General features: G+C 37.5%; 1 protein-coding gene and 1 non-coding gene across 3 annotated transcripts in view; one reads left to right on the top strand and one right to left on the bottom strand.

Moving 5' to 3' along the window:
• RALA (RAS like proto-oncogene A) overlaps positions 1 to 14622 on the top strand; it is a 77039-nt gene that overhangs the window by 39838 nt on the left and 22579 nt on the right. For both annotated transcript variants that reach the window (XM_069461743.1, XM_069461744.1), the window contains exon 2: positions 13180 to 13332. In XM_069461743.1, the coding sequence (XP_069317844.1) occupies positions 13219 to 13332 (114 nt within the window). In that variant the 5' untranslated portion in view covers positions 13180 to 13218. The remainder of the gene's footprint in view (positions 1 to 13179; positions 13333 to 14622) is intronic.
• Positions 7730 to 7832, bottom strand: LOC138377671 (U6 spliceosomal RNA). Its single transcript, XR_011231836.1, has one exon. It is a non-coding gene; the product is annotated as a U6 spliceosomal RNA (small nuclear RNA).

Raw genomic sequence — 14622 nt, 5'->3', positions numbered from 1 at the left:
CCCTTGATTCTGCTTTGTAGATCACAAAGATTTCTTCAGATCTGTTTTCCATTCCTTCATGTTAGGTTACACGTTCTGAAAGTACATCCATCTTTCTCTAATACTTTGAGGTGGCATTTTCTGGTCTCCTACACTGTGTTCAAACCAGGTTGTTTATTCTTCCCTGTTGTCATTAATGCTTTCATTATCTTCCTATTCCTCTTAGCACAGTCAGGGCATAACATACTATCTTGTAGGCCCAGGCATGGGAAATGCAGGCTGGTGACGGGAAGAGAGAGAGATCATCCTCCTGGGAGTGGCAGGCACCGAGGCCTGACCTGCACGAAACTGCAGGCGAACCCAGCCCTTCGTGTCGGCTGAGACAGCTTCGCCATGGACCGTACACTACCTGACGCCAGAGGCTTGTGTCAGAAAGGCCTCAGCAGAAGCAGGAACGGAACATGAATTCACAGCCTTAGGCTGAGCAGCTCTTGCAGCAGTCCCTCCCCACGATTCCAGTGAAGGGGGCCGAGGTGACGATATCACTTCAACCATTTTAGTCTCTTCTGCTTTCTCATTCGTCTGCAATGTTCCTGCAGCCTTGGTCTCTCGGTCCCTGTCTTGTGTTTCCTTGAATATGGCCATAATCTGGCTTCCTTTGATGTTTCAAGAATATCATGTTTCTGCTCAGGATCAGCATGCTGCCGAAGCCTCAGAAAAACTTCTATTTTCTTGCCGTCAGTATTGAAATTGAGTTGTTGGCACCAGTTCCCCAAAGTGTCTCGACACACATTATTAATGGGAGGCAAAATGGTTGGCAAGGGAAGAATTGGTGCTTTAGGTCTAGCTTTTGGGAGAGCTTTGAACTGTTCATTTGTTGGAGGTAGATGCACTTTATAGTGTTTCCCAGGCTTGTTTGGTTTGACATCAGAAGTTGAAGAAACAGTTGATTCCAGTTGTTCAGTATTTGATTCCTCTCTAACTGGAACCAATGTCAAAATCACACTTTCCTCATCATCTGTTTCCTCCTTGGAGAAATCCTTCCTACTGCTTTCATGATTCGAGTCTGATATTTTTAGCAACACTTAGGGGAAGGCAAAACCAGCATTACATTGTTCAGGACATGCAGTTTACTTTTTTTCCCTTTTTTTTTTAGTATTTCATTTGCTAATGATTATTTACTATTAAACTGTTTTTCAATATTTTTCCTAATTTGTAGTTTGGTGTAAGTCTTATTCACTCAACCAAGAGCGCTACTCATTTTTGATTTGGATCATTTAGGCATGATTAATTGAGTTATTTTTTCTGTTTTTAAAAAAAAATTTTTCAAATTAGCAAAGCATTAATAGACAATGTTAAGTTCATAAATATACCAACAAGAGAAACTCTAGCAGACGATATATATACACTTAATTTATAGCTCATACACAGAACCTAAAGCAGTTATAAAATAAATTATACTTAAAAAAATTAGATCTGTTAAGCATCCAAGCTTTGAATATTAATCATTTCTTTATTCAGCTTTGTAGCTGTGAAATTCAGTAAATAAAAACATTTTATGTGTTTAATTTTCAAATATGTAATACATTCATATGGTTCCAAATTCAAAAGGTTATGTATCCTTCCAAAGTTAGCTGAAGAATATGAAAGCAAAACATTCTTTATAATTAAGAATTATTAATGCTTTCACAAACCACATAATCTTATTTTGAAAGCTCACTTAAGGGTTTAAAAACAAATGTTACAGTAGCTATAAATAGCAGTTTATAAGCCTTTTATTTATTCTTCCATCTTTCAGGTTCTACTCTGTTACTTATTTTTCAACATTGCTGAAAACATTCAGCTCATAATGTGGCAAAACCACTGGAGCTGTAGTAAGAAAACTGCTTATAATTAGGCTCGGATTCTTCTTTTAAAATATTTTGATCTTTTAAAAGATCAGTATTGATTTCCATCATTTCCTTGCACTAACTCTTCACTCCCACTCCCACCCAGCCACACAAAGCTCCTTGTTCCTCTCCTTTTTCTTACCCATATTCACTCAGAAAGTTGCTTGGAAAATCCTGACTTTCCTTCACCTCTCACATCTAATCTATCCCCTAGTTCAGTTGACTGCTTTTCCTTAATATCTCTTGAATCCATCCATCTCTCCTCGCTTGTCCACACAAAAATCATAATCATCCTGTAGCCTCCCAGCTGTTCTTGCCTTCTGAGTCTAGTCTCTTACTAAAAAACTTCTGGTAGTTCTCTATTGCTCTAAAGATAAAAATCTCAAGGCCTGGCTTTTATTTTATTTTATTTTTTTTTTGAGACAGAGTCTCACTCTGTTGCCCGGGCTAGAGTGAGTGCCGTGGCGTCAGCCTAGCTCACGGCAACCTCAAACTCCTGGGCTCAAGCGATCCTCCTGCCTCAGCCTCCCGAGTAGCTGGGACTACAGGCATGCACCACTATGCCCGGCTAATTTTTTCTATATATATTTTTAGCTGTCCATATAATTTCTTTCTATTTTTAGTAGAGATGGGGTCTCGCTCTTGCTCAGGCTGGTCTCGAACTCCTGAGCTCAAACGATTCGCCCACCTCGGCCTCCCAGAGTGCTAGGATTACAGGCGTGAGCCACCGCGCCCGGCCAAGGCCTGGCTTTTAAAGTTCTGTCTCCTGGACTCAAGCAATCCACCCACGTCAGCCTCCCAAGTAGCTAGGACTACAGGCACCATTGTAATTTTTCTGTTTTTTTAGAGACGAGGTCTCTCTATGTTGCCCAGGTTGGCCTCGAACTCCTGGCCTCAAGTGATCTTCCTGCGTTGGCCTCCCAAAGTGCTGAGATGAAAGGCATGAGCCACCCTGCCTAGCCCCCTTTACTTTATATAGCTTCCTCTCTTACCATCTCCCCAAGGTTCACGTGGTTTGTTAATGCTGTCTTTCAAATCTCAGCCTAGCCGTCACCTCTTAACGTATTCTAGAAATTTTTATAGTTTTAATTGTGGCCAGGGCTTTACCTTTATGCTACTGGTAATAATTTTGCACTGACTAGGGCCTGACTATATGTTGCATATAAGGGTAGGGTCTTCTAAAAAGATGCCTGAATGTTTAACACATTGCCGCACTAGAAGAAATTTTTTTTCTTTGAGATGACGGTGTTTTATTATGAAAATAGAATAAAAACTTCGAAAACACAATGATCCTTTCTAATTTAATGAAAAATTTGTAATTTTTTATTGTTTTCTGTGTGTGAGTTATATGCAACTTGAAAAATAGTTCACTCGGCTCCCAAGGTGAAGAGCCGTGTGAGTTACATATGCTTCATGAGTCCCCTGGCTCAAAACTAGCATGAGTTAAATACAACTCATGTGGTAGTTAATGTGTTAAGTTATCCTTTATTGAACACTTACATGTATTAGACATCTTACATATGCTGTTTTGTTAATCTTAACCTTAGTGTTACAAACTAGCTGAGACCCAGGGAGATAAAGTAATACGAGCCTTTGTGATTTTTAAGATTCTATGCTTTGCTGTCTGGCAAGTCATAGAAACAAATTTTATTTTGCAAGCAAGGCAAAATGTCAAGCCATCTTTAAGCAGTTTTCAACTCATGTACCTTTAAAACAGATTATTGCTTGTCTTACTTCAGTCTTTGTTATAATTTTTTGTTCTTATATAGTGTAGTTTAGATAATTTGAAAATACTAAATCGTTAACATTTCAAAAGTAGAACAATGCCTCAGGGATTTTCTTACTTTGAATATTGTTCCAATAAGAACTTGGTTGCATCCTTTAAAATGAAGGAAGAACTTCTAAGAGTTTAGGGTGTTATTACTAATGTTACATTTTACCTGGACTTCCTTCCATTTTCTCTTATGATAATTACTGATTAAATAATAAGGCTTTATAAATATTAAAAAGATAGTAATTTGTCACTTAAAATTTGTCAAACATTTGGGGGACACCAAAAGCATGAAACATAAAGAAAAAAATTGATAAATTGGATATCATCAAAATTAAAAGTTGCTACTCTTCAAAAACATGTTAAGAAAATGGAAAGATAAACCACAGACTGGGAGAAAATATTTTCAAAATATGTCTCTGGTAAAGGATTTTGATTCAGAATATATTAAGAACTCCACAACTCACTAAAAAGACAAAAAAAAAATTTAAATGAGAAAAACATTTGAACACCCAAGTCATACTGGTGGCAAATAACCACATGAAAAGATACTGTTATGTTTAGTTATTAGGAAAATGCAGATTAAAACCACAATGAAATACCACTACACATCCACTAGACTGCCTAAAATTAAAAGACTAGGACAGTACCAGAATATAAAACAACTGGAAATCTCATACATTGTCAATGGAAATGCAAAAAGGTACAGCCACTTTGGTAAACATTTAAATGCATACTTACCATACAACCTAGCAGTCTCACTCCTAGGTATTTACCTAAGGAAAATGAAAATGTGTGTATATATAAACCTGTACATGAATGTTTGTAGGTGCTTTACTCATAAAATTTAAAAAACAGAAATAATCTAAATTAATCATGCTACTTCCAGACAATGGAATACTATCCTACAGTAAAAGAAGATGCATGCACTGATACATGCAACAACATGGTTGTAGCTCAGAAGCCTTATCTAAGGGAAAGAAGCTAGGCTCAAAAGGCTATGTACAACATTATCTTTTTATGTAACATAAAAAGATCTGGAAAAGGCTAAACAATAGGGCCTGAAATCAGATCAGTGACTGCCAGAGTGATGGAGGAGACTGTCTGCAAGGGGCAAGAGGAAACTTTTAGAGGTGATGGAAATATGTATCTTGATTGTGGTGGGAGTTACGTGACTGTACATTTATCAAAACTCATTAAATTGTATACTTAAAAGGATGAATTTTATTGTGTGTAAATCAGCCTGCCCTTAATGAAAAAGTTCAAGCCAGTTTTCAACATCAGAAATTATCTTCACAAATTTTAGGGTTTAGAAAACTTGAGGAGACAGATCAAATGACTCTTAAGTCAGGTCCTTTGTCGTTTGACTTAATGGGTTTTTTTTTTTAATTGTGAAGAAATTTTTGTAATTAATAGTCTAAATTGTCAGGGTTTTATACCTTTACCAGAATAAGCTCTTCCTGTCCCAAGAACAGGATCTGTCTTCCTTTATTCAGGCCATTATTTTCATGTATATCTTGTACAGACTGTGGTAATTTTATTCCTAGTTATATACTCTTTGTGAGTGAGGTTGTAAATTGGATCTTTTCTTTCATTATGTATTCTAATTGGTTATTTGAAAAGAAACTTTACATAATATATTGATTATATAATTACCCTTTGAAATCTCTTGTTTGTAGCAATTTTTTGATTGATTCCTTTAGCCTTTCTAGATATGAAATCATATTATTGGTTAATAATGATCATTTGCCTCTTTATTTCTCTCTCTAATGTCATCAGATACTACTTCCAGAACAGTGCTAAGTGATGATAGTGAGCACTCTTATCTTATTCCTTATGTAACTAGAAATGATTTTATTTTGTCATTAAACATGATATTTTTATGGTTTTGACTTTAAGGTAGCCAGTTTCTGTGTGTATTAAGTGAATGCTAATCTATTTCTACTTTTTTATGAGCAGTGGACTTTGAATTTTGTTGAATATTATTCCAGAACCTGTAGAGATAATTTTGTAATTTTTTTTCATCCATTGATATCAGGAATTATACTGACTTCCTAAAATATTAAGCCATTCTTGCATGTCTGGTTGAATCTCACCTGGTTACTTTGGTTTATTATTTTAATATGCTAGATTCTATCTGTTAACATTTTTTATTTAGAAATTTTTGCCCTATAGTCATGTGATATGTCAGATCTGTTATACTTTATCTTTGTCAGAACTTTGCATCAGTGTTAGGCTACCTCTCTAAAAAGAATTTGGAAGCTTTCTCTAGGCTCTAGAATATTAAATAGTACAGGTTGAGTATCCCTTATCCAAAATGCTTGAGACCAGAAGTGTTTCTGATTTGGGTTTTTTTTAGATTTTGGAATATTTGCCTATATATAATGATATCTTGGGGATGGGACCCAAGTCTGAAAATGAAATTCATTTGTTTCATATATACGTTATAGCAGCTCGAAGGTAATTTTTATTTTATTTTATTTTTTATTGAGACAAGATCTCAATATGTTGCCCAAGCTGGTCTTGAACTTCTGGGCTCAAGTGATCCTCCTGCCTCAGCCTCCTCAGTAGCTGAGATTACAGGTGCACATCATCATGCCCAGTGGAAGGTAATTTTATACAATATTTTTAGCAATTGTGTCTGTGAAACAAAGTTTGTGTACATTGAATCATTTTATTACCCTTTGTGGGCATGCTTGGGTTGGAGAATCTGGGTGTGTGTCGAAAAGATATTGCAGCAGAAGGAGGCTGGGAGGATCTTTTTTCCCTTGGGGACACTGAATAAACTGTGTATTGTGCGTCTGTGTTTTGATGGAGGCCCATCACATGAGATCAGGTATGGAGTTTTCTACTTGTGGCAGCATGTCTGTGTTCAAAAAGTTTCAGATTTTGGAGCATTTCAGATTTCAGATTTTCAGGTTAGGTATGTTCAACCTGTGCTGATGATACTTGTCCTTTAAACAGTTGGGAAAATACACCTGTGATAATATCTGGGCCTGGTAATAAACCTAAATAGTTTTAAATCCCTTTTAAAATAGAATTGTGTATCTCCTTTTCTTGGTGAAGCATATTCTAGCTCTTCTAAAATTGTTCATTTTATACTAAATTCCTGTGGGGCCTTTTTGATTAGCAAATATTCTTAATGCAGATAGGAAGTATCATATGCATTTTGTTTGTGTGAAGTACTTTCCATTTTAACAGAGATTCACTAATTTGGCTTCTACCTACTTGTGATTTGTAATGGTTTGATAGGAACTGAACTTTTGATCATAAGCAATATGTAGTATTCAGATTGGAGGAGAACTATTTCATCTCTTCATTTAATCTCTTTATTAATAAGGAATCTCTCACACTTTTACCAGCCAATATTTTTGTTAGACTAAAGCCTAAAACAGGTTGTGTATCCCTTACCTGAAATGCTTGGGATGAGGAGTGTTTTAGATTTTGGATTTTTTCAGATTTTGGAATATTTGCATTATACTTACTGGTTCAGCATTCCAAAATACTCCAATGAGCATTTTCTTAGAGATAAACAGACTTTTTCTGGAAAAGGCCAACAGTAAATATTTTAGGCTTGTGGTCCACTACATTCTCCATCACATATTCTTCTTGGTTTTATTTACAATGCTTCAAAAACTTAAAAACCATTCTTAACTCATAGGCCATACAAAAACAGCCCAATGTGGCTGTAGTTTCCAGACCCTTGCAGACATATTGTTATCAATCTGATGGGTAAAACATTGTTGTCCCAATGTAGTTTTATTTGTACTTCTCTTATCAGTGAGGTCGAGTGGATTTAGAATCATTTGTATTTCGTTTTCTGTGACTATTCATATTTTTTGTCCAGTTTCCTATAGTTGTTGATCTTATATTTATAGCAGCTCTTTATGTAGGGAAATTATCTCTTATCTGTGAAATGAGTTGCAGATATTTTCCCCAGTTTTATCTTTAACTTTTTACTTTGCTTGCAGAAGACTTTGTCATGCAGAAATTATTTATTTTATATCTTTAATTGACAAATACTAATAACTGCACATTCATAGGGTACATAGTGATGTTTTGATACAAATAATGTATGGTAATCAGATAAAAAACTATAGACTGTTTCACAAACTTGCCTGTCATCCTTGCCCAGGGGCTGTGCTAATCTTCTCTGTATCATTCCAATTTTAGTATACACGCTGCCAAAGTGAGCCAGAAATTTTTTTTAGTAGTAAAATTTATCAAAGTTATTTTATGACTTGGATTTTATATAGTGGTTTAGGCCTTCCCCCTCTTAAGGTTATAAAATAATTCTTTCATGGTTCTTTTTTTGTGCCTTTGTGATTTCATTTTGTCATTTAAATCTTTGATCCACTTATATTTTATTGGTGTGAGGAAAATAGATCCAATTTTATTTTTTTCTCATATGGCTCAACAGTTGTCCCAACACAACTTATTGAATTATTCTCCATCTTCCCCTCACCTCCCATTTGAAATGCTACCTTTATTACACATTATATACTACAGTATGTATTTGGACCTATTTTCGTATATTCTATTCTATTGATTTATCTAGACAGAATTGCTTTTGAATTCCACCTCCCTTACCAATTTATCTGTGTGATCATCTTCTTGAAGAAAAATGGACAGTCAAGTAAATAAATAACCAATCTATCTGCACCCTGCACCTATATCCCCACCCTTTGCTTTGCCTCAGCCCCTATTACAAAGGAAAAGATGTTCCTGCTCCTGTTATGCACTGGGTCCCAACTCCTCTGATCTGCTCTAGGACTTTGCTCCTAAAGTCACCATGTCTTCTGCACCATTAATTTCCAGCTCTTTTGGAGGATTACCATATAAACATTCCTTAATAATATTTTTAAAGCAACCAAACAAAAAACCTTGTTCCTAACAGTACCTTCCAGTTATGATCTCATTTCTCCATGCATCTTCAGAATAAAAAATCCATTTCTGTACCTTCTGTTTCTCCTCAACCCACCCCATTCTTACCTCAATTGGTGAAATGACTCTTCTCAGGGATACCAGCAACTTCCATCTTGACAAGTCTAGTAATCAGCTCTTTTTTTCCTTTTCCTCATTGTATTTCATCTCAGTCTTTCAGCATGATTTGAGTGAACCAGCTTCAGTGACTGTACAATCACTGGATTTCCTCCTACTGAACCAGCCTGTTGAGTTGTCTCGGGGCTCTTTCTCATCTTCTCCCTAAGAGACTTCATTCAGTTTTGTGACTTTAAATACCACTTGTAAATTGACCTTTTTTTTTTTTTTTTTTTTTTGAGACAGAGTCTCATTCTGTTGCCCAGGCTAGAGTGCCGTGGCTTCAGCCTAGCTCACAGCAACCTCAAACTCCTGGGCTCAAGCAGTCCTCCTGCCTTAGCCTCCCGAGTAGCTGGGACTACAGGGATGCACCACCATGCCCAGCTAATTTTTTTCTAAATATATTTTTAGTTGTCCAGATCATTTCTTTCTATTTTTAATAGAGACGGGGACTTGCTCTTGCTCAGGCTGTTCTCAAACTCCTGAGCTCAAACGATCCACCCACCTTGGCCTCCCAGAGTGTTAGGATTACAGGCGTGAGCCACGGCGCCCGACCGACATGCAAATTTTTGTCTCTGCCTCTATCCTAATGCCTGAACTCCAGACTGGAATATCCAATTTCCTATTGAACAATTCCAATTGGATGTATGATATGCAAGCAGAGCTTGGGATTTCTCTCCCAGACCCATTCCTTCCTAATCTTTCTCCATCTTAGTTCTACCACACATTCAGATATTTAGGCCAAAAACTTAAAAGTTACTCTTGTTTTCTCCTGTTCAATCAGCAAGTCCTGTCAACTGTTTCTCCAAAATGTATCCCACATAACATAGTGATTAGGAGAGTCAGGCTGCCTCAGTTTGAATTCTGGCTCAGCCTTGAGCAAGTTGACATCTGTGACCCAGATTTCTCATCTGTTAAATGAAGTTAAAATACTTAAAGTTATAAAGTTAAAATATCTCATAAGATTAATATACAAAATGTAGTACTCAACCAAATTAGTATGTACAAAGTGCTTAGAACAGTGCCTAACACTTAGTGAGTGGTCAGTAATTGGTAGTGGTGGTGGTTGTTGTCCCCAATATAGATGGTACTAGTAGTTATACGGGAACTAGTATTATTACCATTTCTGCTGCTGTAGCTATAGCCCAAGCTTCTGTCCTTTCTTGCTTGGACTACTGGAATAGCCTCCTATGATTAAAACTCCTGCACTTCTGCTGTCCATTCTCCACACACCAACCAGGATTATCTTTTTAGAAACACAAATTATGTCACTGTCCTGCTTTAAAACTCTCCAGAGGCTTCCCATTGCAATTCTAATAAAATCCAAACAGCTTTCCATGGCATTGAAGGCTTTTTGTGATTTGGCCTCAGCCTACCTCTCAGTCTCACATTATGTTACTCTCCCATCACTCACTAGGTGCTGTGGTTTGTATGTGTCCTCCAAATTTCATGTGTTGGAAACTTAATCCCCAAATCTGTATGTTGATTGGAGGTGGGGCCTTTGGGAGGTAATTAGGATTAGACAGCATCATCAGAGTGTGGCCCCTGGCAGGACCGGTGGCTTTATAAGAGTAGGAAGAGAGACCCGAGCCAGCACACTCTTGCCCTCTCACCCTGTGATGCCTTCTGCCGGAAGCTAAGCAGATTCCAGTGCCATGCTCTTAGACTTCCCAGCCTCCAGAACTGTAAGAAATAAATTTCTTTTCTTTATAAATTACCCAGTCTCAGATATTCTGTTATGGCAACAGAAAGTAGACTAAGACGCTGGGCTTCATCCACTCTGGCCTCCTCCTGGTTCCTAGAACATGTGAACCCTCTCCTGTCTTAGCGTCTTTGCACTTGGTTTTCCCTGTGTCTGCAATACTCTTCCCTCAGAGCTGGATGGTTCCTTCGTAATATTCAGGTCTTGGCTAAAATGCCAACTCTTCAGAGGAGTCACCCTTGACCATCTGGTTAAAGTAGCCCCTCCGCCCATTCCTTATCCCATTGCCCCCTTATTTTCTTCATTGCACTTAGCACTAATGGGATTTTCTTATTATTCTGTGTGTTTGTCTTCAGTTCCAAGTAGACAGGGACTTTGGCTTGCTTACCATTCAAAACAACATCTAGACCAGGGTTCAGGAGCTAAGTTGTGGAGTGCCAAGTTTTTATATGGGGGGTGGGAAGTGTTTCCTTGATGGGAGCTTGTTTTCCCAGATAGCCTCTTAATAGTCTGGAACATGCAGCTCATAGTTATTAGAGAATGTTTGAAAACTTTGGAAAAATGTCTTTGGGAATCTCTGCCTTTTCTATTTCTGAGTCACAGACTGTATTTTAAATTGTTCTGGAAAGAAAAGTGTTTTAACCCAGTTGGAATATCCGCTAAATGTTTTACTTTAAAAAAATATACACAATCTTAGAGTATTAATGGGTACAGTAACACCCTGAGCTCATGTGATATTTACTGTTTTAAAAATAAAATAGTAGTTATGTAGCCGTGAAATGATTACAGCTGCCAACAAATGAGGATCACAACAGGAAGAAGTAATTTCCTGATTTATTTAGAAACCCCAGCAATAGAATGCTTTATAAATTAGCTTTGACTTGGTATCTTTTGGACTTTTAGTTAGTTGTCTGAAGTATACTATAATTTTCACTATTTTTGAGTAGTAATGAGCTCTCAGAAATTAATGGTCATGTTGTTGGTACCCAGGTAAAAGAGGTACTCAATCCTTGTTTGTTGAGTTGAGTTGAACTCTTTAAGTGTAAATATTTTGCCATATTCTTCATAGTTCAGACTGCTTCTGCTAAAATGTTTTTATGATATAATGATAAGAATAGGATCAGAAATTGCATGTATAGTGTAACTTCAATTATGCTAAAGACAGAATGAAAGCAATCTAAAAGGAAGTATGTTAACTTATTTGTGTTGTTAAATGGATAGTAGGATTATGGCACTTTTTTCTTAACAATTTTCTGTGTTGGGCATATGGGTATGATTTCTAGGTAGAAGCTGTGCCCAGCTCTTGGGTGCCCTATACTGCCAGTAATATGAGGCACAGACCCATGGCAGACCTGGCCCCCACTTATGACTGAATTTCTAGTCGCAATAGCTACATTACAGCAACACAGTCTAAAGGACACCCCAAGGTTAAGTCAGGCTGCAAATATTTGTTCATTCACTGAACACGTGTACTGAATGGCCAGGCAATATTAGTTTCATTAAGCATAAGGTAAACCAAATAGACATAGCCCCTGCACTTGAGTTGCTTCTAGTATGCTAGAGAAGAAGACCCATATTAAATAACTACACACTTAAGCAATTTCATATTGTGATAAGGGTTATGAAGGAAAAGTATCAGAGAGCACAGGGCAGGGAAGAGCCTAATTTAGGCTGAGAGTTGCATGTAAGGCTGAGACCCAAAACCTGAGAGAAGTTAGCCGGAAAGACTAAGAATATGCCAGAGAGGAAACTGTGGCAAAGGCCAAGAGGCAGAGAAGAGCATTTGAAGAACAGGAGACCAGTGTGGATCCGATGCAGCTGAGCTGGGAGACACCGGCACAGCATAGGGAGGTATGTGGGGCAGGGTGCAGTTCTGTGAGCTACAATTTAGGAAAGCTGCGTCTGTGACCAGAGAAGTCAGAGCCACTAAAGAGGAGGGATTCAATCTCCTCAATTTCCTAACAGCAAAAAGTCTGTTTGCTTGGGTCTCCACACATTCAAAGTGTTTGTTGTGACCTCACTTCATTTTTTTCTAAGGCCTGGCACCATGGCCAAAGGTAAGTGGGTGCCATTAGTGCACATCACCACTACAGCTTCTGTAGGAACCTGGCCTTTTCCATGCTGAGCGCAAAAACGTGTCAAACAAATGCATGTTCTCAGGAAAATGAAGGCAGGCTAGATCCAAGTATTTAAATTAGATTGGCCGTCTACTCCAAGAAACACAGAAGTTCTGGTAATATGGTAGTTGGGGTATATAGTGTTGGATTCTAGTTATGATTTTACTACCAGGTTTTTGGGATGAGGTTTCTTCTTTTATAAAATAGCAGTAAGTGAGCCTTTCAATGAGGTCCTTAACATAAGGCATGGTGTAGTAAAGGTATTAGTAATCTTTTTTTGATCACTTGTTTATTTGGAATTAGAAGGAACATCACTTGACTTATTGCCAGTATAGATGAATGTGAAAACAAAGGGGTCTTTAATCTATGTGGATATATTTCAATACTGCTGATACTCCATTATTGTCAGCATGTGGTTGCATTGGGAAATTTTCACTTTTGATCATAGCTTATTACTGAAAACCTCCTATTAGAACAGAAATGCCCTTGGGTCATAGGCTTGTTTTATTGCCATGATATTCTCTGGTTCTTCCCCTAAGTGAGCATACTTCATTTGTCATCTATTTAAAATCCCTGCAGAATAAAAACTAGTATCTTGAACTCTAAGAACATGCCTCTTTCCTACACTGGAATTCTGAAGGTGAATGTACTGAGCATTACTTGTTCTTTCATTCTTCTTAGATTCTTCTTAATCCTTTGGTGAAAACTCTGTGACACACGATGGCCACAAATAAGCCCAAGGGTCAGAATTCTTTGGCCTTACACAAAGTCATCATGGTGGGCAGTGGTGGTGTGGGCAAGTCTGCTTTGACTCTACAGTTCATGTATGATGAGGTAAGTGCCAATTTTATCATAGATATCAAAGTTTGGGCTTTCGGAGAGTATTTCTCTAGCTTAGTTTTGTTACTATTTTGGATAGATTCCTTGAATCCTTGAAAGCTGCTGCTAATTTTTTTTTTTTTTTTTCATTTTTAGGTTCAGAGCCAACATCTGTATAACTTTTTTTTTTTTTTTTTTTTTTTTTGTTGTTGTTGTTGAGACAGAGTCTCACTTTGTTGCCCAGGCTAGAGTGAGTGCCGTGGCGTCAGCTTAGCTCACAGCAACCTCAAACTCCTGGGCTTAAGCGATCCTACTGCCTCAGCCTCCCGAGTAGCTGGGACTACAGGCATGCGCCACTATGCCCGGCTAATTTTTTCTATATAGATTTTTAGGTGTCCATATAATGTCTTTCTATTTTTTTAGTAGAGACGGGGTCTCGCTCAGGCTGGTCTCGAACTCCTGACCTTGAGCAATCCACCCGCCTCGGCCTCCCAGAGTGCTAGGATTACAGGCGTGAGCCACCGCGCCCGGCCAACATCTGTATAACTTGATTTTACAAGTTAAGAACTCAAGGTTCTTAAAAACCTCATGCTTTAAAAACAAAACAAAACTGAAAATAATACCTATTTTTTGAGTAATCTAACTATAGCTTTTTTATAGTTAGTGTTTTAATGGAGATTCCCACCTTTAATTAATAGAACTGGTAGATAGAGTACTTAATTGAGACTCGAGGTTAACATATATAAAGTATCTCGATGAAAAAAATCATTGTGTATTTGGCATGACACTACGCTCACCATTAAACAGATAAAGGCTGTGTCTCTAAAATTATAATTACTAGACAGGTTACAGATTAAGTGTACATGTGTTTATATCAGACTTTTTCATTCCAGAGTTAAGGTCTTAGCCTACAGCAGTATATTCTTTCCCTAGAGGACTGTTATCAAGCCTCAGTGATTACGAGTTGGTGATCCAATGTAAGCATTTATCTTCAGTTCTTCCTCCCAGCAGAAGCCAGGTTTTATAGTTACAGAGTACTCTTCTTAAGCCTCGTAACAATCCTGTGTGCTAGGTGGTAGCACCCCATTTTACAGATGAGAAAGCAGAACCTCAGAAAGGTTACTCAACTTGCTCAAGAAAAGTGATCTCTGATGAGTAATGAAATGTTAAACCTGGTTTTTTGGCAACAAATTCCTGCAGATTTTTACCACCCTATGTCTTTTTCTATTGCTTGTGCATCAGCATTTTTTTACACACACACAAACCTCTTAAAGCCATCAGTTGTCCTGCTTGTTAGTGACTGTA

The sequence above is a fragment of the Eulemur rufifrons genome, chromosome 29, assembly GCF_041146395.1.
Source record: "Eulemur rufifrons isolate Redbay chromosome 29, OSU_ERuf_1, whole genome shotgun sequence".
Classification (NCBI taxonomy): Eukaryota; Metazoa; Chordata; class Mammalia; order Primates; family Lemuridae; genus Eulemur; species Eulemur rufifrons.
This window is presented reverse-complemented; position numbering and strand designations above follow the sequence as displayed.